Here is a 25,148-nt window from a genome sequence, read left to right on the forward strand (position 1 = left end):
AGGAACAATTGTGACTTCTGATCACACAGCAGCACAGCTGCGATGAGTGCAGTAGACAGCAGCCTCCAGGATTCATTGGCATCTGTGGATGTCCCGAGTGCGAGGTCTGCTCCTGTGTGAACTATCGCGGCTCGGGTGCCCATGAGTTGCAGCCTTACTGTACTACGGCACACGTGTGAGCTATTTATTCCTAGGATTTTCCATGTGAGATTTTCAGGTCTGTGCTCACAGCGAGTAACTGAAAGGGGCGAAGGGGAGGGTGCAGGTAAGGGAGGCCGCCACACAAGCACAAGTTCAATAAACTGGTGGAGGCGGTGCTTGCAGAGCGCACAGGCAGGTGTGGCTTAACTTCATGCTGAGAGACACGTACGGCTTCCAGGCACAGCTTAGATGCAGTGCCTTTGACCTGCCTTCACTAGTACGGGCTTATTTCTTTTCTTGTATTTGCATTTTTAATGAAGAGACTTTTTAATTTTATTTATTTTTTTGAGTACCTGAGGAAGCCCCAGCATTATGTTTATTTTTTTCCATAATTTTATTGAGAAACAAGTAGCAATGAGACAGTTTTAAACCAAATTGGTAGGACAGTTTCAATAATTAACACATTGCATACATTCTTCCTAGTGGTCATTTGCTGTAAAAGATGCAGACATGATATCCTATTTGCAAACACTATTAGAAAAAATCCCTCTATTCATTAAGAGAATGTAACTATATATCTATCCTAACCACTTTGAATACACCGAAATAAAATGGACATTCATCTGTATCCCCTTTTTTGTTTAGTTCCATCATTTGAATATTATAGGTGTGTTAACTCAGCAAAATATTCTAAAAGAGTCCAGTAGTCCATAATAGTATTGGGTCTTCCGCTTGATTGGCAGTGTCAGAAATTGTTGACCTGAGTCCCCCACAGCTCAACATAACAGCATGGCTTTACTTCTTATACTTCATTTTTATACTTTTCTGCTGGATGGTTAAGACCAAGGTAAAGCCAGACCTATGCAACAAGAGTTGTAGCTTTTGGGTCTGAGAAGGTCAGTGAAATCCCCTCAGGATTTATCCTGAGATCCTGTACCTCAGATTGTAGATCCTTCGTCAGTGTCAGACTTTTTTAAATCACAAGTTGCATTCTCTGTTCAGCGGAGAAGTTCCCCGGGATCCTCAGGGCACTCCTAATACTCCTGAGCGTTGAAGATGTCCCCACAGGGGGTCGGGGAAGGGGAGGGCTGCCGAGTGGCCCTCCGGCCTGTGGCCTCTGCTCCTGCAGGAGTCTGCCTTGGAGCCGCGTTTGGGTGGTGCAGAGGTGCAGCAGATAGCCTAGCGGACACGCGCATCCCAGGGAGCACCCTGTCCCTGGGAGGGGTGAACACACTGCCGTGGATGCACAGATAGGCCCGCACAAGTAGGGCCGGCCTCTTGGGAGGCCTGGGGCAAAAGCTGAGTGAGTGCTGGTGCAGTGGTGTCCCCAGCTGTGGCCTGGGGCCACTCACTTGAGGCTGTGTGATTTTGAATATGGTCTCTAAGTGGGAACAGACTTCCACCACCACAGCGATGCCCAGGAACACAAATTTCGCTCACCCACGGTGTCACTGCTTACTTTTGTCTTTTATATATTTCTGCTAATTTCAATTTAAGTACCGGCCTCCCATAGTAAGCATTTCGAACAATTTAAAATGTCATGAAGGAGGAGCTGGTCTTGCTTTCCATGGCTCATAGAGCATGCTGAGGACAGGGTTTCAAGGCTCCAATTCATGAGGACATACAGTGTCACTAGGTTTCTGGCAGTGTTGGGAATTGGACCCAGTGCCCTCAGCCTGCTGGGCAGACACCAGCCGCCGGGCCGCGTGGCAAACCATGTGGCTCTGCGTCAGCCTCTCCACTCCTGGTTGCCCAGCTCGCCCAGGCTGCTGCTTGTAGGAGGGCAAGGGCAAGCATGGTAGGCAGGCATAGTGCCTTGGGTTTAGAGAAGGGACAGAAGCTCGGAGCTCTCCCCTGGCCAGGATGGGCTCAGCCTGTGTCCACAGTGCAGGATAGCCTGCCCTCTTTCCTTGGCTGACCCTGAATTGTGTAGGTGGCTCCACTGGGGGTGGGGTCACGTCCTCCAGCTTCATCAGGCCATCCCCATGCCCCGGCCGGCTGGCAGCTGGGCACACAGGCTGGGGTCACGTCCTCCAGCTTCATCAGGCCATCCCTATGCCCTGGCCGGCTGGCAGCTGGGCACACAGGTGCCACATGGCACAGGTGCGTGCGTGACTTGCTCAGGGCAACCCGTTCTGTGTTTCAGAGCGGATCACTCAGGTGCGCACCGACATCTACGTCACCAGCTTCGGCCCGGTGTCAGACACAGAGATGGTAGGTGCGGGGGCTCTTGGGGATCCCACTGAAAGGCACTCCGAATGGCCGCAGGACCCTCCGACTCAGGTGTTGCCTCCCTCTGCACTAGGAATACACCATCGACGTGTTCTTCCGACAGAGCTGGAAGGACGAGAGGCTGCGGTTCAAGGGGCCCATGCAGCGCCTCCCCCTCAACAACCTGCTCGCCAGCAAGATCTGGACCCCGGACACCTTCTTCCACAACGGGAAGAAGTCCATCGCGCACAACATGACCACCCCCAACAAGCTGCTGCGGCTGGAGGACGACGGCACCCTGCTCTACACCATGCGGTGAGCGGCGCCCGCGGGGCAGCGCTGGGCGTGGAGCTGCAGGGCCAACGCGGCTGGCCCCAGTCCCGAGAGGGGTTCACAGCCTGAGCCGCGTGCACATGCGCTCCTGTGGGCCCTGATGCACCCAGGGGTTCTTCTGTTGCTGGGGACACTCAGGCGTTGTTACCTGCACTTTTTTAATTCAAGCTCAAGAGTGTGTCTGGAGTAGTGACCCAGATCATGTAATACAGGGGAAAACTACTTTATAAAATTTTTTTCCAAAAAAACTAGAAAGAACCTCTTTGTTGCCATTGTACAACTTTTCCAAGTTTTAAGAGCCCATTTTTATAGTTTTAGTATTTCCAGTTTAAAATATTCATTAGTCAGTTTTTCTCTGAATCATTCATTGCCCTTTAGTAAATCAATGAATTGACCCAAGAGAAAGCCTTCTTCATAGATTTTCACGGCTTCCATGGTGGGCTCAAGTAGGCTTCAGATAATATTTTCAAAATTATTTAAAAACCCACGAAAGTCAACTAAAAAAAGGCACATGCATGCATTCATGTGCATAGTCATGGAATTGCTCTTGCTACAGTTTGTCACGGTAAATTTTATGTTTTACAGAAAAAAATCATAATGGAAGCAGTATCAGTGCTTTCATATTGGGAGGCTGTTTTCTAAGGCGTGGCCTCCAGGAGGTTTGCATGCCGGGTGCTCCAGGCCCGACTTCTCGTGGCCACCTGAGCAGGAGCCTCCCCAGAGGCAGCACCACGCTGAGCCATGCCTGCCCCGCTTCTCCTCAAGGGACCTCAGCGTGTCTTCCCCATGGGCTGACACCTGGTGTGGGCACCAGTGTCCCTGGGCTGTGCCCATCAGGCAGAGCAACATGCCGCAAAGCTGGGAGGCAGCGCTAGAGCTGAGCATACCACTCAGTCATTGTCCTGGAAAAAGAAACACAGAGAGAAACCATTCGTGGTCTCAGCCCTGTGAGCCACGGAGACAGACGCTGAGGTCCTGGAGCATCCTAAGAGCACACATGCGGTTGTCATTGGTTACTGATACAGACTGAGTCAGATTGAGTATGACTGGTTTCTAAGGTAAAAATACTGCTACTCCCCAGTGGATTATGGTGCTGATTATTGTACACAGTTAGAGGCCACTGTTAGGCCCCGCAGCCTAACGATAGATGAGGAAGCATGTAGTTTCATTTCTAGAAGGCAAAGGACCTAGCATCTTACGCGTCACCACTGCCGTGGGGGAGGAGCCAGGATCATTGCTTAGCCTGCAGAGGAGCTGAGCACTGTGACGGTGACAGGATGCTCAGTGATAGGGTGCTCGCCTCACATGCTTGAGGCTCTGGGCTCAATCGCCAGGACCGCAAAAGATAAAAAATAAAAACAAACTAGAAAGGGAGGCGGTAGGAGAGAGGCCCCTGCTGGACACCATTTGCCAGGCAAGGGGATGTGGTGACCGTGACCACCAGAGAGCTAAGCTCTGAGGCACTTTGTAGCAGCTCAGGTCTGAGCAGCGTCCTTACAGGCTCCGCCATGCTTGGAAATCGGAGGACTGTGCAGCGCAGGCGTGGAGCAGCCCTGGCGGCGCCCTGCCCCCATGCTGTGCCCAGAAGGAAGGAAGCGGGTGAGAGGAGAGGAGAGCGGGCTGCTGGCACCCACGGGCGGCTGCATGCGCGCAAGTTGCTAATGAGCTGCAAAGCTGATAATGAGCTTTCTTCTTCCGTCGTATACAACATTTGGAAAGTGAAAATAGTTGCTCTTCGTGTTATGAATTTTAACGTGCGAGCGCTGTAGCTATGGGCAGCAGCATCTCGTCGGTGTGGCAGGGCGGGTGAAGTGCCAGCGCAAGTTCCTGGAGAGCCGGCAGCCGCGCGGTGAGGGGCTCTGTCACAGCAGGAGAGGACGAGCAGCGCGTCCTTGATCCAGTGATTCTTAGGTGAGGCCTCTCCTAAGGGCATCTCTAGGAAGAATGACTCTCCTCGGGCACAAAGGTGTCTGTTATGACGTTATACTTATGATGACAAACATCGGAAGAAGTATTTTTTTAAAAAGGTATAATTTTCAGATAAACTTGTGTTTTGTTGTTTTAGCTTTGTGCCTAATTGAAATGACCAAAGTACAAGGTTTAGAACTAGCAGTTAAACTTGGACAAACCGTGGAAATGCTTGCAAATATATAGTCACTGCTTTTTTAAAAAAATAACTTCAAAAAACAATCTTTGAAGGTAAAAACAAAAAGCAACTCCAAAGAAGTGATTGAATTGCATAAAATGTTTAATGTTGAATTCCCACGAAGGCCCAGACATCCTGTAGGTCAGCGCAGAAGGCGCTCACGTTGAGCTGGTGGACTTCTTTCCGCGGGCGACTCAGGAGCCGCAGTGGTAGGCAGTGATGCTGCCTGTCCCAGAGGCCTGGCCAGTGGCCTTGGCACCTCCTGGCCCTCACCAGCAGCACTGGCTTTCGGGACTTCCTGCTACCTAGCACTCACTCTTTGTAAGTGCTGAAGATAAATTTAGACTGCTCAGGGTCAGATTGAGGCCAACTTCAAACATTGCCCACTGGGTCCTCCGTAGGTGACGCTTGGGGCTAGGTGCGGCTCAGTGGGAGAGCCCAGGACCTTCAGATACTCCTGGGCTGCAAAGGTGGCATCTCTGTGTGTCCTTGGGAGTTGAAAGTGTCAGCTCACAGCCTGACCTCCCGCACAGGCTGGTGCAGCAGTGTAGGCCCATGTTACCCATTATACTCCCCTTAGAATAATGGGGGGCCACCACTGCCACGAACCCTGCCAGAGGGGATCAGACTAGACTTTGCCACTCTGGGAAAGGATTAAATCTAAAATTTCCAGGTGCTTTGTGTGGAGTCCCATCAGAGTCAAGTGAAAACATCGCAAGCCAGGCATCCGGAGGCAAGGCAGCTGGCTGGACACTGTCTTCTCAAAGAGTCTTGCACAGGCAGAGCCATGGTTTTACACAGACATCCCTGGGCTTGTGCATCACGTGTCAGGCAGGGTGCTCGGGTCCCTTCCTGGGAGCCTCAAGAGGGCCACCTCCCCCAGGCAGGCTGCTTCTCTCTGGCGGCAGAGGAGGCGGTGCCGCACCCACAGAGGGGCTTCGTCACCAACCCCTGCACTGTTGTAGAACACGCAGCACAGAGCGGAGTGACCACAGGTCCTGGACGCATGCTTGGCTGTCACCTGGACCAGAGCTCATCCTTGCTTTTGCTCCTAGTAGTACTACTGGAAATCCTCGCGCACAGTTGGTCCAGATCCCCAGCCAGAAAGCACCTGCCGTGCACTGGGGGCCACATTTCTCTGGGAGTGGGCAGCGTCTTGTGAGATCCTGGAGCTAGGGGTGAGTGAGCCGGCAACAGTGACTGCTGCCCTCCACGGTGACAGCATGAGCGCGGCAACAGTTCCGGACTTTGGGCCTCCGGTAGGAGAGCAAGTCCCTCCTAGTGTGAAGGTGCACCAGCTCTCCTCCCCCGAGCCCAGTGCCTGGCACTCACAGCTGGAGAAGGCTTAGTTCAGCTCTTGAGTTCAGAGGCTCCAGTCAGCAGCTCCTGGCTCCAAGGTGGGAGGGCATGGGAAAACAGGGAGACAGTGCCAAAACAGAGGGGCCAGGAGCCAGATACAGACCCAGGGTCACTCCCAGAGGGCCAGTGGAGTTGGCACTTAAATTTAGCTGTCACTGGGCAAGCCATACCCAGTGAGCAAGGGCTTACTAGAAGGCAGGCTCCACTGGGAACACCCATTTCTCCTGTCTCAGGACCCCTGGTGGCGCTTCTACTGTCCATCTATTCATTGCTGCCTGTGTGACAGAGAGAACAGGAATGCACCTTAGAGTGTCACTGCATCAGCCAGCATTTGTGGAGAAACACGTGTACTGTAAGATACATAAATGCAGAAGGATTCACAAGGTTGGCTCCCTATGGCCATCTGCAGAGGCAGTGTGGGAGGTGCCGAGTCGGGGGTCTGAAGGGTGCAGTCAGAGGTCAGAGGCCTGCTGCTCACTCTGGGGTCCTGTCACAGGAGGCCGAAGGGTCTGCAAAGTAAGGCCAGAGGAGGAGTCTGTCCTGGGAGCCAGGAGACAGACTCCTAAGGCAAAGGCAAAACGAGCTCCCCTGAGGAGCAGGGGCCAGCCTTCCTTCACTGGACCCCGTCGGATTCCATTTAGGCTGCAGGCCTGTCCGCCGGTCCCACTCGCACTCAGAGCGGGTCCTCTCTCTTCAGTAAATCCCCTCAGCCCAGCCTGTGTGCGTGTGAGCAGTGGCCGACCTCACCATTGTAGCAGAGCCCACAGCGCGGGGTAAAGCGAGAGCAGACTGCGTGGAGCACAGAGCCCATCTCTGTCCCCTCCTTCGCATTGTCCCCTGCGCGATTCACTCTGAGGGAGTTGGGTCTCGTGACTGTGTCCACTCCGTTGCAGAATCACCATGAAGTAGCGAAGTACTGCTTGGAATGGAGGGAAGTGTGTAGTGAAGAGAGGAGTCAGGTTTCGGGGCGAGGCTGGCTTCAGGTGGAGGCTTCCGTATTCCGCAGTGGTCAGGAGCCCCTGATCATTTTGCATGCATCTTTTTCTGTTTGTTGTTGTCGCTGTTGTTTTCGAAGCAGTAGAGCTGTAGTTTCTAAGGTTCCTTCCGCAACCTGCTGCGGCTGCACACATGTGCATGCCTAGAACGGCCCCTAGAGGGCAGAGCAGCCTTGTTTTTGTACAGCACTTGGCTCGGTTCCTTAAATAGAAGTACTGAAGGAAATTTTGTGTCGAATGTATTTGCTACATACATTGTTGGAGTTTCCATATATTCATAGCGGCTTTAGCTGGGTGCTGAGTGGGTGTGGAGAGACCCTAGCACGCCTTGCACACGTACACATGCCAGTGTCTGATTAAGAAACTCTTTCATAAACCAGCACGTCTACTCTTTCAATTTTTAAATTAACACTTATTTTCTAATGGCACAAAACAAAATGTACTTAAACATTGAACACCAGAAACCCGTAAAGTATAACATCAGGAAAGTGACCGGCATTAATCCGTTGACGTGAATCATGTGCTTGTGTCTGTACATGCGAATGCGCACATATATGTACTTCTGCATCTCAAAAATAAAAATTAGAAAAGGCTGAGATGTGGCTCAGTGAGAAAGCCTTGGGTTTAATTTTTGTATGGCAAAAAATATATACAGGACACAGGCAGGTGGCACCTACACCCAGTGTCATTTTATATGAAGGACCTGAGCTTACATCTGCAGATTTTGGGGTCCACGGGGGTCCTGAACCAGTCTCCTGTGAATCCCAGCAGAAGCTGGTGCTCCATGCAGTCCTGGAGCCGGGCACAGAGCGAACGGGTTTGTAAGGAGCGCAAGGTAACCGTGGGAAGCACACGCCTTGCGCAGCCAGACTGCCCCGCTCCTAGGCCCAAGCTGCAGGGATCGGGAAGGGAGGCCCCAGAATTCGGCGCACTGGCCCACGCAGGGTCTAGGTTTCTGCCAGCCTTGCGTGGCTCTGCCTGCACAGAGCGTATGTGCAGGATACAAACAAGACATTGCAGACACATTGCTTTGCGCCTTTGGTTGGAAAACACGGCCAGAATCGTTCGGGCCTCTTGGAAAGGCTCATGGTCCACCGAGCTTCCAGCAACCCAAACCAGTCTGTCTGGCTTTTGAACTGTCAGGCACACATCGCCCCAAGGACTGCACGCACATCCTCAGTGACAAGACTGTCCCAGAGCATGTTTGCTGTCTGAGGCCCTGGCCCTCTGAGGCTGTGACTCCCACCATCCTGAGGCCCTGGCCCTCTGAGGCTGCGAGCCCCCACTGTCCTGAGGTCCTGGCCCACTGAGGCTGCGACCCCCACCATCCTAGGGTCCTCACCCTCTGAGGCTGTGACCCTCACTGTCCTGAGGTCCTGGCCCTCTGAGGCTGTGACTCCCACCATCCTGGATTGGGAGAAGCAGGACTCCTGCTGTCACCTGTTTAGCTGGCATCTTGGGCTCCTCTGCCCAGGCAGTGACCTTCTCATCGAGGGCCGCCTGTAGGCAGGCTCTCGGGACTCTCCAGTGCAGGGAGGGTCATCAGTGGAGGCGCTGGCTGCTTGGCTGTCCGACTCGGGCAGGTGCTCAGCCCTGAGCCCCAGTGCAGCGTAAGGTCCAGGCAGTCAGCGCTGTCTAGATGGAAACAAGCACTTGACTGACCTGCCCATCCTTTGTGAAAGCTGCCTTGGCCTTTGCTGTGTTCCAGGCATTTCAGAAATAGAGATTCATTGACACTGCAAAGTCGCAGAACAGCACGAGAAATGTGCCATCATGACTCTAATTCACAGACGAGGCCCGGGAGGTAGGCGAAACTGGATGCCCGATAACCCATCCATTAATGATGCCCAGATGCCCCTGCCCACCTGCCTGGCCCTTTGGCATAACCTCCAAGAACCCCTAACAGCAAGCCTGCGCCTCTCCAGCCAGCAGGGCTGAACCCCCGCGAGGGGGCAGCAGAGCCGCGCACACAGGCCCGCCGCCCTCCAGGCTCAGGAGCGCGCGCTGGAACCCAGCTCCCAGGCCACCGCGGGGCCCTCGCAGGCGCAGCCGGCTGGCCTCGTCCCCAGGCCCTGGAGCCCGCGCCCGCCCGCCGGGACGCACCTCGCAGCCCGCGGAGAAGCCCTCGCCTCCTTCCAGCAGGGGCGCGGAGGGGCAGCCCTCGCTGTCCCCCTGCCAGCACGGCCTTCCGGCAAGAGCAGGGTCGCCTCCTCTCACGCACACGATCTCCGTGGGGCCCTGGGGCGCCTTGCGTGACCCTGACCGCCAGCCGGGTGTGCAGCGGTGGGGACGCAGAGGAGCGCTTGGCCAGTAGCGGGGCTGGTGCGGGGGCCTCTCTCGATTTACCCCCAAACAGCCAGGCGTCGCTTGACCTTGGTGGAGAGGTAGGACACGGCGGGGTGTCCAGGCCTGGGTGCTTCCCGAGCAGACGGGACCTGGAGACTTCTGTCGCTGTCTTTTTTCCTGCAGTCTTGCTGACTGATACAGTAGCCAGCAGACATTTGTGTCCTTAAAAAGCTAAAGTTGGGAGCTTGTAGTTCAGTTTCCCAAGTTATTGGCCGTCTTTGAAGCAGTCAGTATGTAGATCATACCTTTGCTTCCTCCTGGGACACCACATTTGCACGATGTAGATGTCGCCACACAGAGGTCCTTTGAAAACCCAGCCTGATCTCAGAGATAGCAATCTGCCGCAGGGTCCTATTTTTTTATGCTGACCCCTGATATAAGAGCGAACCCCCACCCCACACCCACACACCAGCAGTCAGCAGCGCCCAGTGGCATGGTCGTGTCACACAGGAAGTCACCAAGAGTTGATGGTCAGAGGACTGAGGGAATCTTTCAGCTAGACTGAAGTTTCACAAAATTTGTGGGAAGTTAATTCAAGGCCTCTTGGAGGATCTGGACCACACTGGGCCCCGGTGATGTGCGGCAGCTGTTGTCACGTGCCTGTTTGTGAGGGGCACCGCTCGCTAAGGTGGCATCTCCCGTCAGGAGCCTCTGGAAGGCACCGAGGCTTCCTGTGAGCGCCTGGGGAAGGCTGAGTTCTGCTCAAGCAGGTTGCACCTGTGTGACAGGCACACGAAGATATCCACCACAGACAAACCACTCCAGCCGGACCCCGAGCCCACCCTCAGCCACCGCATGGCTGCTCAGTCTCCTCCCGCAGGCAGAGTTGAGCCGTGGCATCTGCAGGCGGCCTGTTGCCCACGCCAGCAGGGCAGACCCCAGTCTCTCCAGGCAGTGCCGCAGTGAATGCACCCTTAGCCACACCTCTGCCTGCGGTGCACTGGGCTGGCCCCCAGTACACACCAGGGTCTCCCATCCGGTAACCCCCCGTGTCCACTCTCCTGCATCCACGTGTTCTTAGCATGTGACTGCACGGAAAAAACACCGTCACTGCGGACCTCGGTGGGAGAGTAGGTACACTGTGGGGGAAGGGCTCGGGTGTGTGAGTGGGTGTGAGGGTGTGTGTGAGGGCTCGGGTGTGAGTGTGAGGATCTGGTGTGTGTGGGTGTGGTTAGTGGAGTGCATATATGGATGGGTTGCTAGTCCGTAGTATGTGTGATACAAGCAGACGTGGCTACTAGTGTGAGCATGTGGCTTCATAACTGCTGGTGGACAGCAGCTGCTAGTCATGCCTGAGCTCCTGCCTGCGCGAGTTACGGCGCTTCTGTCTGCTGAGCCGCCCCTCATCACTGGCTTCTGGCTGGCCTATTAGGATGCATGTCAGCGTGAACGTTAGCTGCCAGATTTACGTCATTCATGAAACTGATTTCTGTATTGACTTCATGTGTTTCCTAGGAAGTACAGTGTCTGTGTTTTGAGGGACAGTTTCTGCTGTTTTTCATTTTCAGCATACCCTGAACTGTTTAACACAAGCTAGGCATGTGATTCCTGTCGCGTGCTCTGGACAGTCTGTCTTCCTGCATCCACAATGCTGGTTGTGGGTTCCATACACTTAGTGTTTAAAGCTAATCTTATAAATTCTGAGTTGCCTGTCATGTGGGCCACTATTTCTGTGGCTTAGTGGTCAGCCAGTTATTTGACAGATTTTTAAGGTCTTGAAGTCAAAACCACACCACCCCAGCAAAGCTCTTATCCTCCAAACGAGTCTGCCTCTGCAGAGTCTGTATGTGTGCTGAGTCCCTCAGCGGTGCTGGCCTGGGCGGTGTACGGCTGCATCACGCATTCTGCTTCCTGCTTGTACAGAGCCCGAGGCCATCCAGGGATGCACAACTCTGGCTTTCCCAGGTCTCTGCGTAGTATGTGTCCAGTCTTTCAAACTGCCCTGGAAGCCGTGGAAGTTTTACAGCCTCCACCCCAGCCCCCCTTTTTCTCCAGGCTCTTCTAGCCTGTCTGGGGCTGGCCATAATGGTCCACTTGGCCTTAACCATACTTAATGCAGCCTGGAAATTTTCCAGCGCAAGAGAAGCCTGGCCAAGCCCTCGTGCTAGCCCCTCGGTCCCCAGATAGATCGCAGTGGTAGCGAACCTTCCTGGGGAAGGAGGTCTGCGTTGGTCCCCTTACCAGCCACAGGTGCCAGGAATGGCACCGTCATGGCCCACGCTCGTTGGACAGCTGGACAGCTGGGGCCAGTGATGGGGAGCTGAACTGCCACCGGCCACAACTCAGGGCATTCCCCGTAGTAAGCAGCCTGCTGGCTTCCGTAAGGTTTGTAGCGGATTCCGGAGTGCCAGAAGGCAGTGACGCAGGCCGCTCCCGCCAGTGCCGTCATTCTTCTGGCGGCAGGAGGTTCCTGGAGATCCCTGTGCCGCCAGCTCTGTGACTTCCACCTTTACTTCTTTGCTAGAAACTTTACCACACCTGCTGTACGCCACACTTTTGTCACACATCTTATTCTGGTGTTTCAATACTTAATGCTGTAAGATAAATTTAATAAGCTCTTTTTCAGGGATTCTGTCACTGGAATGTAAGTACCAGAAGCTGAACCGCTGTGCCTCTGGCTTCCTGTGCATTGTGGCGGCAGTCACCGTGTACTCTGTGAGCAAAGAGGTACTTGAGCTTCTTGGAGTCAGACTGAATTTCTTTTCTTTTCTTTTTCTTTCTTTTTTTTTTTTTTTTTTTTTTTTTTTTTTTTTTTTGTATTTTAGGGAAGGTCTACAGGGTGTTCAGGGTCTTACTACTAGAACAGACTTGTAGTGATCCGCCTGTTTACAGCCTCCCAAGAGCTGGGATTACAGGCGCGTGCCACCACGCCCAGTCTCAGTTGCCATCTCAGCGGGTGGGGCTGGCAGGGCAGACCCAGGATCGAACCCCTGGCCCCTGCGCCTGCTTGCAGGTGCTTTAATCTGCTGAGCTATTTGGCTGGCCCTTTAATTTCATTTTAAGAAAGAAATTTCTTAGCATCTGTGTTCTGATCTCTTTTGCAGCAACTTTTTATTGTTCGGGCTGTGCTTATTTTTCCAGATTTGATCTCTTTATGTTTGTTTATTGCTGGGTATGTGAACACACATAAAAACCAAACAAAATATTTCTGCTACCCCATCTATCATGACAATGTCTTCTTTAAAGATGTGAGTATTAAAAAGAAATAGTCATATTAATCAAAATAGATCACTAAGGTTTAGGCCCTAGATATATGGTAGCTTTAAAAATTATCAAATTTACATGAATTCTCCAACATATATAAGAATTGCTGACATCTGGCACACAGCTGAAGGAGAATGAAAATATTAATGAGTCACACCAAGTTTAGCCAAAATCTACTAGCCCGGTGTGATCCTGGTGGTTGAGCTCATGGGCATCCTCGGTTTATTCAGGCATACAGATGAGTCAACCAACTCATGAAATCTTGAACTGTAAGTTTTAAAACATACTGTTATGATAGAAGACAGTTATGATATCTCAATAAATGATTTTTAAGCATAGTATTCTACTCTTCTATAAACTAAAACATGAATCATTTTAATGTAACTGGGTTGGAAAGACTTTAAATGTTCAGATTATGCCCTGCATTCTGTTATTTCTACAAGATTGCCCTACTGTGTTTGAAGCGGGTCAGTGTGCATTAGTTTTCCGGCTCTCTGCTGCTTGCCCCCCCCCAGCCCGGCTGCAAAGCCCCCTGCTCTTGGCATCTTGTCTTTTCTGTATTGCAGATGAATCCCCTGCTGTGCATGTGGTTGCAGCCAGGGTTAATTTGGAGGTTAGAACTAGGCCCGCCGTGCTGATCTGGCTCAGGCACAGCTGCAGGGGACCCAGAGCAGCCGCAGGGTGCAGCCGTGCACCCCACAGTCGGCAGCAGACAGGAGCCCGGTGTACCGGGCAGAGGCGCTGGCTCCAGTGTGCGCTGCTCCTCACTGGGAGTGAAAGTATTCAGCTGTATTCAGCTGGGCGAGGTTTCCATGTAGTGGATGAACTTGAGGAAGATGTTTCACTCTGTGCTGCAAACTGCAGTTATTTTCCCTGGAGAATGAGTACGGCCTGACAGGTGCACAGGCAATGCGCATGACATCATCAGTGATTGCTTAGGGGGAGAGGCGCACATCGGGACTTTCTTGTCTTTAAAGAGTAAGCCACGCTGCTTTGCTTTGCTTTCCTGAATGTAGGAGAGCGAGCTCCCGTGATTCACATGTCGGCATTGGGAAGGACTCGGGAGGGCTTTCCAGAGGAGGAGCAGGGTTAGCTGTATTCCTAGCAGTAGTGACGTGCGTTCATGCACCACACACACACACACACACACACACACACACACACACACACAGATAAGAAGCAGAAAGACGACAGGCTGTACCTTGCTTTCTTGGAAATCACCTCACAGATGTCTCTGCTTTTACCACCCACGTTTCCTATTGCTGCACTAGCAAATGATTACCAAAAGCCTGCTGATGTCAAACAGCACAGTTATTCACAAAGGCATTAAAATTCAGGAGGCTGTGAGCCCCAAGCGAGCTTTGCTGGGGCAGCATCCAGCCGTGGCAGCCCCCACTGCCTAGGGGCCCCAGCGCCGGCTCCACGCGGTGTCCAGAGCTCCACGGCCGGGCTCCACGGCCGGGCTCCGACCCCCACCTGCAGGCTGACGCAGGCAGCAGGGTCCACACTCAACACCCCACCGGCCTCTCATCACCTTCCTCCTCTGTGTGAGGGCCCGTGTGACCACCTTTGGGGGCCTCCCTTCTTAGGACCTCGATTCACAGCCACAAAGACCTTTTTTCCAGGCCAGGTGGCAGGTGCAAACTGCCAGGGGAGGCCCTGCATTTTTGAGGGCCACTACTGAGCCTCTGTAGTAGTTTACAGGCTTTTTATTACATTTTTTAAAATTCCATGTAACCGTAGACAGAGTCCAGCCTTGCCTTCTGCCACTGTACGGTGGAGAGCTTCTCCTGTGGTTCCCAGGCCTTGCTGCACATCTGCTTGTCTCACCAGCAGGACTCCAGGGTCCCTACTGCTGCCCCAGTGCATGTCTGGGAATTTGCTGTGGCGAGGCTTTTCTCCCTGCCCCACTTTCCTGGGAGCCCCGCCTTGCACCGTTAGCATCTGTACTTCTGTAATGGCATGCTGCCGGCCCATGCCTTGGCTGCTGTGTGTCTCACAGTTGTCCCAGCTGCTGCTCACTGTCGACCACAGAGCCACTGCCACATCTTCACTGAGTCGTCACCATAGCACCTGTCTTCTCCGCTACTGCCTTTTGATACCAGGACAAGTTATCACAGACTCAGCATCCTCCTGCATCTCGCAGCTCTGGGGGCCTCTCAAGGCTGAGATGGTGATGCCGGCTGCTGCCTCCCCTCTGTGAGCTCTCAGGAGCCTCCCCTCTTCTTCCAGATGGAGGACCCTGCACTCCTGGGCTCGTCCTCTCCTCGTGCCACCCTGCCTCCGCCGCCATCTGTGCGTCTCACACTCTTGCCTGCTTTTACAAGGTCCCTTGTCAAAATATTGGACCCACACGGGTAATCCAAGAGCATCTCCCCCTTTTGGAAATGTCAATTTTAAATTACATCTGCAAAGCCCTCTGACATGTCAGGTGACATATCACAGGCCGGGGAGCTTTGCATATTAGGAAATATACATATTTACTATCATGATTTAGATCTTAAGATGTCCCCCAAAGCCATGTGCACCCATGTGTGTGACTTCGGGGAGGTGGCAGGGTCACAAGTCTGTGCGCTCACTGTTGGGTTTCTGCACTGACGGGTTTTCAGCCGGGTGTGATGTGGGAAGGCAGAGCTGCTGGGAAGAGGTGGCTCCTGTGGGTGCGCAGGAAGGGGGTGCGCCCGTGCTGCTCCTCCTCTGTGAGCGCGCTCTGCCTCCTGCCTGCCCTGCCACCGGCTGGTCCTTCTCTGCCTGCGTGGCTGCCTCGGAGCCAGCAGACTGCGGACTAGAACCTCTGCACACTGTGAGCCATAGTGAACCTTTGCTCCTGAGAGTTGTGGGTGTCGGGTATTGGGTCTCAGCAGCAAGAAGAGTAACCAAGGCACGGCTGAGGTCGTGTCGTCCATCGCCGTCCCACTTTCCCTGGAACTGCCGCAGTATTTGCTTCTTTTTTTTTTTTTTTTTTTTTTTTTTTGGTGGTACTGGGGATCAAACTCAGGACTTTGTGCTTGCCAGGCAGGTTCTTATGCCACTGAGCTATCCCCCAGCCCATGTATTTGCATGTTAATAATGAAGTCTCAAATCCAAAGAGATGCTGGCTAGAAACACGCAGATTTTCATTAAGTACTTCACTGCCATTGAACCGGAGTGCCCAAAGCTGTTTGACTCCTGCTTCAGGCCTATCACATTTTTAGGCCACTGAGACAACTGTGATCCTTTCTGCCTCTGGTGGGACTACTGGACAGACAGCTTTTGCGGTTTTACAAAGACCACACGATGAATGACAAAGCTATTGTAGAACTTGGTTCTTCTAACGTGATCGAGTCCAGTGTGCCTGGAAGCTGCTGCCTGTAGTCGAGCAAAGTCCTTTAATGAGTTTAAGATCCTAAAACTTAATTAGGACAATTTAAATTCATTTCAGAATAACAATCTTACCCTGTTCTTTTATTTACCCTAACATTAAGAAGTCGCTCAGAAATGGGATCTTATGCCCTCATAACTTAATGCTTTGTCTTTTTTAAAAAATGCATTTGATGCAGGATCTGCAGGGTCTCACCACACAGATCGGACTCATAGTGATCCTCCTGTTCTCAGCCTCCCAAGCACAGGATCACAGGCGCACACCACCCCGCCCAGTCTCAGCCGCTTTCTCAGCACACCCCAGGATGGGGCTGGCAGGACTTACTGGGCATTGAACCCCAGTCCCTGTGTCTTGCCAAAGCAGGTGCTTTAATCTGCTGAACTATCTGGCCAGCCCAATGCTTTGTCTTAACAGAAATCAAAAGTTAAATATAAATTGAGATTTCAGAAAAATATCTTTGTTTCTACCAGTAGTTCAGTGAACTGTCGCCAGAAGTGTTTCCTAACCCTTTGGACTTTGTTTTCTTTACCTAAAAGTGAGGGTTTTCCATGGAGGCAGGGCTGGCTCTTTGAGCTCTGATAGTCTGCCATTCCTTGAGGGCTTTGATCTCAATTCTGTGTGAGGGAAGTTGGTTACACATCGGTGCGCTCTACATTTCAAAGACCTGTGCGTAGAAGTGTCCCTTTGATCTAGAGATGCAAGCACAGGCCACTGTTGGGCCACTTAAAGGTATCAAAAGTTTAAATTTATTACTGAGGCTGAAACATGTGCTGCTGTGGGGCTGCCTGAGTAATTCTTTCATTTCCTAGAGAGGACACACTATCATAGATGAAATGTTCCTACCTGACATTTGTGGTTCTAATTCTAAAGAACTCCGTATAGAAATGAAGAATTATCAGTGAGGTTCTGATAGTAACATTCATTGAAATGGTAATTATAGAAATCTGTTTTATGTTTGTTTGGCTTTTGGGTTTTTGTTGTTGTTTGTTTGTTTATTTGTTTGTTTTGGATACTGGGGCTTGAACTCAAGACTTTGTGCTTGCCAAGCAGGCACTTAAGCTGCAGAGCTATCTTCTCAGCCCTGTTTTATGTTTTTACTAGAATTCTTTTTAATCTTTTTATAGATCCAACTAATGTCTGCGTACTTGTTTTTGTATTCCCCTCTCTGTATGATGCACACACATGCACACACACATGCACACACAAGTACACACACATGCACACACGCACGCACACATACATGCATGCACACACACTCCCATGAGATGCCAAAGCCGAGTCTTTGGTGTGTGCTTCTGTTCAGAACGCTGCCTGTACACGTTAGTGCAGGGCTTTCCAAAGGTGGGCAGCTGCTGGGCTGGTCAGGCAGAAGGAAGCGCATCACAGGAGGCGGGGGTCTGATCCCCTCATAGTGCGTGGTCTTGGCCCAAAAGGGGAGATGAAGCAGAGAGTGCACAGAGTGCCCAGTGGAGGAGCCAGGCTTCCGCAGTGGGGGTGTCTCCTCATGATAGGGACAAGCAAGGGCAGTTCCGAGCCACACGATACCACAGTGGCTAGGTAGGCAGAATTCTGAAAAAGGATCTCAAAGATGAATCAGAAAAATGGAAAGGCTCCCTTATTCCTGGGCAGGCAGAGCCAACATCAGATGGCCCCACTCCTCAAGCTGGTACGCTAATTTAGTGCAACCCCAAGCAAAACATTGACCACATCCCACAGATCGGTTGAAAAGCTCGCTAGAATGCATATGGGATCAGAAGAGACCAGGACAGACAAGCAAGCCCGAGTCGCAAGAACCAACCAGGCAGTGCCACCAACCTGGACTTCAAGTCACACAATACAGCTGAAGTGGCAAAAACAGCACAGTAGTTGGCACAGAAACAGACCTGGGTACCAGCAGGACAGAACAGAGGACATAGGAGCCACCCAGCCAGGCAGCCGTCGGGCATTGGACAGGGACCAAGGAACTTACACTGGCAAAGAAGCCTCTTTAATAGGTCGCGCTGAGAAAAATGGCCATGCACCTGCAGAAGGCTGAGGCTAGACATGCACGTTTCACCGTGTACTGAACTAAATTCAAAGTGGGTCAAAGATCTAAATATCAAAACAGAAGCATTCAATCATATGAAAGATAAAGTAAACAAAACTCTGGTGATACAGGTGTAGGCAAGGATGTTATGAACAGAACCCCAGTTACATAAGAAAGAGCTCCACAATTGATGATTAGAATTTAATATCAAATTAAAAACCTGCACAGCCAAGGAAACAACCAACATCGTAAAGCGATGACCTGCAAGATTAAGTAAAAATTTTACCAGCTGCTCCTTGGACTTAGGAAAAATATCTAGAATATATAAAAAAAATAAAAATATTAGATCCCCTACATGAAAGATGCAACTAAAACTTTGGAATGAATAGATACTTCTGAGAAAACATCTGAACAGTAAAGACCGAGAAAATGTTCAGCATCTTTTACTATTAGAGAAATGCAAGTGAAAGCAACCAGAGAGTCCATCTTTACAAAGAACAACTATCATCATGAACCTCAAATAATAGTAAGAGCTGGCAAGGCTGTGGGGAGAAAGGAGCTCTCCTAGAGGTGGCGGGCAGTGTTGGCTGGTGCCGTCACTACGGATATCAGCACAGGGATTCCTCACAGAACTAAAACCAGAAACACCGTCCGACCCAGTCACTGCCCTTTTGCAGAGCTTCCTGGAAAAGCTGGAGACGCCATAGTGTGCTGGAACGTGCATGCCGGAGTGTCCTACAGCAGGGCTCACAGGAGCTAAAGCTCGGAAACAGCTGATGCATCCATCAGCTCATGAATGAATGCATCAAGTGCACACAATGGGATACTATTCTGCCTTAAAAAATATAAATTTGAGTCGTTTCTAGGGAAAGTCCATACTTTAGGAACATAATGCTAAGTAAAGTAAATCAGACAGTTAAGTCTAAATAGGGCATGGTTTCTCTTGCATGAGAAGCCCAGTGTGTAAATAAAGAACAAAATGAAGGATGGGGGAAATAGCTTGGTGGTCTAAGTGCCTGCCTGGCAAGCACAAGGACCTGGGTTCAATCCTTGGTACCGCATGCTGTGCCAGCCACCAAAAACTGGGTGTGGTGGCGCATACTTGTAATCCCGGCACTAGGGAGGCTGAGACAGGAGGACTGCTATGAATCCAAGCTGCATAGCAAAGACCCTGTACTAAATAAATAAATACATAAATCAATAAGCTTTTTTTCAAAACATAAAAATGAACAGAATTAAATCTAGGGCTGGTGAGATAGTTCAATGGACTAAGCACCTGCTTGGTAAGCTCAGGGACCAGGGTTCGATCCCTGTCCCTCATGCTATGCTGGCCCCACCCCCAGGGTGCGCTGAGCCAGCAACCAGGCTGGGCAGGGTGGCGCACGCCTGTAATCCCAGCGCTGGGGAGGAAGTAGGAACGTAGATCTTTCCAAATGGGAAGGATCCACAAGAAGGGCTGACAACCGAGTTGAGGTGCGTCATATGCACTTATGGACTCCCACAAGGAAGGCGTTGGTTACGCGCTGCAGTCCTGCACTTACAAATACACATAACAGGACCAGGCCGCGGGAAGAGCCGGCAGTGAGCTGTCCAGACCCAGCCGCAGCTAAGGGTGCTGAAGGCGTGGCAGCCGGGCCAGCTTCTGCTCCTGCGCGCTCACACTGCGGGCTGGCCCTGCAGCCCTGCCACACCTGTGTCCACAGGTTGTAGAGCAGACTCACACCCACCTCCCAGAGCACAGGGCTGTGAGTGTTTCACGCTCATTGCCTTGCACTTCCTGTGTCTTTGTGTGTCCTTCTTTCTCCCCTCTCAAAACTCCTAGAGCATCCTAGAGAAACTCCAGACACTCTGAGATCAATTGAAATTTTGTTCTCTTGTTCTCTTGATTTGAGTCTGTTAAATTCTCATTCATTATTGCTTTACTTAATAAAAACATGTAAAGTGACATTATTTCCTTTGTGTTGGCTGAATGTTGTCCTCGCAAGCCATGCTCCTTGGAGTTCCAGTTTCCCTAATTGGAGTCAGCAAATCTCCAGGCACCTTAATCGCTTCATGGCACTTATAATCTTTCTCTTTCATAGCTTATGGTTCAACAGGCCCAGTGCAGATTATTAATCCTGTAAAAATGTGAGATTCTACTAACAGCTTGTTGGTTGCTATACATGCAGCAAAACACACGAACAGTATGTAGGATTAAAACTTTAGCCTTTCGAAGTCATGATTGCACAGACGTTCTAATGATGGGAAAATGCTTGTGCTCTAAGATTGGATATAAAATCCATATCACGTATGGAGGATGAAAATGTATGTGCACAGAAAAGCCCTGAGCGAAATGTACCAAGTGACATGCCCGTGGGACTGTGGCTGTTTTTACTTTGTTTCTTTAGCCCCTTTTCTCCATTTTCCATATTCTTTGAACACACATGGAGTTCCTGTCTCAGTTCCTCCTCTCTCAAGGCTGAGACAAAATATCCAGTGCCCAAAGTTAAAAGAGGGCAGGTTTATTTAGCTCACAGGTCATGGAGGTTTCGGCTCATGACTGGCTGGCTCTGAGGCAGAGCGGCGCCGCAGAGGGGCATCACAGAGGGGGAGCAGCCCACGGCAGGCAGGCCAGTGAGGGCACATTCGCCCTTTCTCTGTCCCTCCTATGTGTTGTGGGCTGCCTGCCCCAGGATGGGTGCAGCACTCACACCCTTATCCCAGCCAGAACTATGCCCAACCAAGCAGCAGACTGGCTTAGTCGCCCTGGTCCAGCACCCACACCTGAGATCCAGCTACCTCTGGCGAGGCCCTCCTGTAACTTCAGGAAGCTTTGGGGGACATCTAGGCACAAGCCAGAACAGTAGCATTGTTCATTCATCTCCCGGAAGGAACATGGACACTTGCAGTATGTTCTGGCCCATCTGCCTGCTCAGCCAGCTGCAGCTCACTCTCCCAGGCGACTGTGACCCGAGCAGGGCCACAGAGAGTTTCCTGTCCTTGATGTGCACAAGTGTTCTTTGCACGGAAGCGGGTTTCCTCTCGAAGTGCATCACTTCGAGAATGCCAGTGTGAATTAGGTATGCGGTGTAGTGACTGCACCCCAAGGAAGGCGGGAACAGACATTCACTTTGAATGCTACAGTACTGTGAAAAGGGAGATTGCAGAGGATGTCAGAAAACCAAAAGCTATCCCTTGCTCTTGGGTAGGAAGACTGTGTGGTGAAAATAGCCATAACTCCAAGTATACAGATTTAATGCTATTCCCATCAAAATACCAATAGCATATCTCACAGAATTAGAGACAATAATCCTAAAATTTATTTGGAACCAGCAAAGACCTAGAAGAGCAGTTGCAGTTTTGGACAACAAAGACAAGGCAGGGAGGACATCACAGCCGCTGACTTGAAATTTCAGTACAGACCTACTGTGGTCGCGTACAGACCTACTGTGGTCATGGCCTGGTGCAGGCAAAAAGCGAGCAGATTCAAGGATCAGTAGAGCAGATTACAAGATGCACAGGCAGCTCGAAGCGCACTCAGCCAATTTATCTTTGACAAAGAAGCCAAACACCCTCACTGGAAGAAAGGTGGCCTCTTTAACAAGTGCTGCTGGAAAACAACTTTGCACGTGCCAGAGAACCAAGAGTAGAGACAGACTCCGAGCATTCACCGTGCACTGAGCAAAAATCAAAGGGGATCAAACATCGAAACACTAAAACAGAAACGTGAAATCTGCTGGAACACAGAGTAGGTAGAACCCTTGCAGACACTGGAGAAGCAAAGACTTCATAATCAAAACACTGATCATACAGGAGCTATTGCAAGTATTGAATAACTGAGGTCTCGTTGAAAAGCTTTACATGGAAAAACAAAACCACAGAGTGAAGAGGTGTCCCACAGTGTGCAGAACAGTTTTGCCAGCTGTCCCTCACACAAAGGACTAGTATCGAGAGTACATAAAGAACTAAAGTGAATCGGTCCCCTCACATTTAAAGACCAATCAAAAACGGGCATCTGAAATGAATAGACACTTCTCAGATGAAGTAGAAATGGCAAATAAATACGTGACAAATGCTCATCGCCGGTCAGTCGAGAGATGAAAGTTAATGTAGCGCTGCAGTTCCACCTCACCCCAAAGGCGCGGCTGCCATCCAGAAACCAAGCAACAGCCAGTGCCGGAGGGGCTGTGGGGAGAAGAACTCTTGCCCACCGTTGGCGGGAGTGCAGGCTGCTTCAACTACTATTGAGATTCCTCAGCAAACTAAAACTAGACGATCCGCTTGACCCACCTATTCCCCTCCTTGGTATTTTACCCCCAGACTTCAAAGCATCTTGCTGCAGGACTCCACACTCAGCCGTGTTTGCAGCAGCGTGCTTTGCAACAGCTAGATCTCGAGAACAGGCCAAGTGCACATCGAACCACGAATGGAAAAGGAAATTCTTTTTTATATTACAATGAGTACTGCTCAGCCATAAAGATGCGCTTGAGCCATTTCTGACCAAACGAATGCTCCTGGAGGCCACACTCTTACGTGACCTGAGTAAGACACGTGTGCTTAAATACCACATTATTGCTCTGGTGTGAGAGACTGAAAGTGTGGCGAGGACTGAAATGTCGAATAGACTGGCAAATCAGGAGAAGGTGGCCCAGTGAGCAGGGGAGCAAGGAAGGGAGGGAGGAAGAAGGGGCAAGAGAGGTGGCCAGGAGGAAACAGCTTTGTGAATAAGGAGGGGACGGGCTTGGGGGGGAATGGGAAAAAGAGCAGCTGACAGTTCACCCGCAGGCGCAGGTTCCCAATGAGTGCTACCATTACGTGTAACTAGAATGTACCAATAAAAAATTAAAAACGTAACAACATGTTTATCCGCTTTCATGGGAAGTAGTCAAAGCACACGCGAGTGCGTTCGCGTCCTGGCTCTCACCCTGCGTGCAAAGGCGGCGTAGACTTAACGTGAGCAGGACTCACGGCGGCACCCACAGGACCTCGAGTGACTTGCTGACAAAGCAGAATGCGAACGTGCGTTTCAAGTTCAACATTCGTGTTTTATCTCATTTCATTCTGTTCTAAATAATGGAGAGAAAAAGGAGAGACGAGAGGAGCTCTCCTATTACGGCTTGCAGCTCAACGGGCCTTCGGGACGTGCCTGAGTCGGCGGCGCGCAGCTGGGCTGCTGGGAGGGGGCCGCCTCGGCTGAGATGCGTCCCTGTGCAGGCCCACAAGGCCGGGTCCCTCCCCGCCCTGCCCTTCACTGTCTGCCTCCTGCCTCCTGCCTGCCTGCGCTGAGCAGCTGTCTTCTGCCCAGCCCCTCTGCACCAGCCCTTCCCTGGACAAGCCCGCTGAATACGGACAGAAGCATCTCGGCCAGCAGCCGGAGTCCACCTCGGCCCCTTCAAGGTGCCGCTGCCAGGGATTTTGTCCCAACAACCAGAGAAGGGGCCCAGACTGTAAAATGAGAAGCTGGCCTCACTGGTGGCGTGCCTGTAGAGCAGCAAAGGCGCTTGTGTGGTGATGAGATCCCAGGCAGCCCTGCCTGTGCAGCCCAGGCGATGTCTCCTGACTGTGCTTCCCAGGGGCTCAAGGTCATGGTGTGAGGAGGTCACACGTGAGGTGGGGAACCAGATGGAACCCGGCCAGGCTTGCTTTTGTGTAACCAACCTCGCTTCCCTCGTAGAGCTAAATATCTCGGTGGAACTTAGTGGAGCTAAGTGAACTAGGTCTGTAGCAGGACTCGGCAGAGAAAAGGGGAACAGCGAGGATTTTTCCAGGAGGCAGTGTCTGTTTGTGCTGCATGGGGCTTAGTGGGTCCCTGCCCCAAAGGCTGAACCCTGAGCATGGCGGGGCTGTGCCTGTAACACAACTTTTGGTCATCATTTCCCATAAATGGTAACACACTGTCATGCTTTAGCCTCGTTTGATTCCATCCTTGTTACAGAGCAGTGCTAAAACTACGCACACGTGTGCAGGAACTAACAGCCGTGCTGCCTTTCTTGGCTCTGAGAAGGTTTCCTAACATTCCCTGTCCTTTGGAAGGGGCCCAGCCACATCCGCCCTGATGCTCAGACCAGGCCAAGGGCATCCTCTTGATCTACACGTGTCTACTTCCGTGGCACCACCACATCTGCGGCCACTTTTCTTTCAGCCAATGCCTCAGTGAGGCCAGAGGCAGGCGGTACAGCAAGAGGAGCTAGACAGAGTAGGGCTAGACTCCCCAAATGAGGAGCACAACAGCTGCCAGGGTTGTGAACCCTTGAAAGTAGGAAACCGCTCCAAACAGTTCCCCGGGGTCGCGGCCTACCAGAGCTGATTTTCTCCTCAGATCTTTGGTCTTCACTGTAACTTTTCCTTCCTCATTTACCTGTAGGCAGTACTTGCGTGGGTTAAACTGTTCACAGACTGCATCCTCAAAGGCAAGGAAGTAAGCTAAAGACAGCTGATTTTCATAGCATTAGATATTTTGGTTTGCTAAATTAAAGTAAATTAAGAGCTTTGGCAGTTTCATTGGGTAGAATTCCCACAACTACTTGTCTGATGATGCAGTTTTGTGTGTAAGTGGGGGTAAGGCAGCCCCAGGACCTATCTTCTGCCCAGGCGGAGGGGCCACACTGTTGGCTTATCCTCTTGGGAGGCCTTTAGCATCGCTCCACTCCCCAATTTATAGGGCGTGTTGTTGCCCTTGGGTCTCTCTGTCCCCATCCATTTGAACTTCCAGATGTCCTCCTCTGGCCAGTGAGAGGAGGAAGCGAGGTGGACAGATTGTTCCTAACACACATGACCTGACCAGCTGAGGGGACGCTGCAGGCTGTTCTTCCATGTCTCCAGTACAGGCGCCACTTGGAGCCACCATCCAGTGGCTGTGCCAAGCCTGTCCCAAGTTTCTCAAAGAGGCGAAGTTACACAAGGGATGGGGAACAGGATCAAGATAACCTAGAGACCCCCACCACTAGATTTCCTTCGTAACTAAGTTATAAAACCTTTGCCTGGGCAGCCTACACTCCCCAGAAGGACGGTGAAGCTTTTCCTCACAGGCCAAGGTAGTGCTTTCCA

General features: G+C 51.5%; 1 protein-coding gene across 1 annotated transcript in view; it reads left to right on the plus strand.

Annotated features, from left to right (window-relative positions):
* The window catches only part of Gabra5 (gamma-aminobutyric acid type A receptor alpha5 subunit), a 68,205-nt gene that overhangs the window by 18,243 nt on the left and 24,814 nt on the right, over positions 1–25,148 (plus strand). Inside the window, exons 3-4 of the mRNA XM_004644445.2 lie at positions 2,288–2,355; positions 2,447–2,667. Coding sequence (XP_004644502.1) covers positions 2,288–2,355; positions 2,447–2,667 — 289 coding nt within the window. The remainder of the gene's footprint in view (positions 1–2,287; positions 2,356–2,446; positions 2,668–25,148) is intronic.

The sequence above is a fragment of the Octodon degus genome, unplaced genomic scaffold (assembly GCF_000260255.1).
Source record: "Octodon degus isolate 3935 unplaced genomic scaffold, OctDeg1.0 scaffold00199, whole genome shotgun sequence".
NCBI classification, from domain to species: domain Eukaryota; kingdom Metazoa; phylum Chordata; class Mammalia; order Rodentia; family Octodontidae; genus Octodon; species Octodon degus.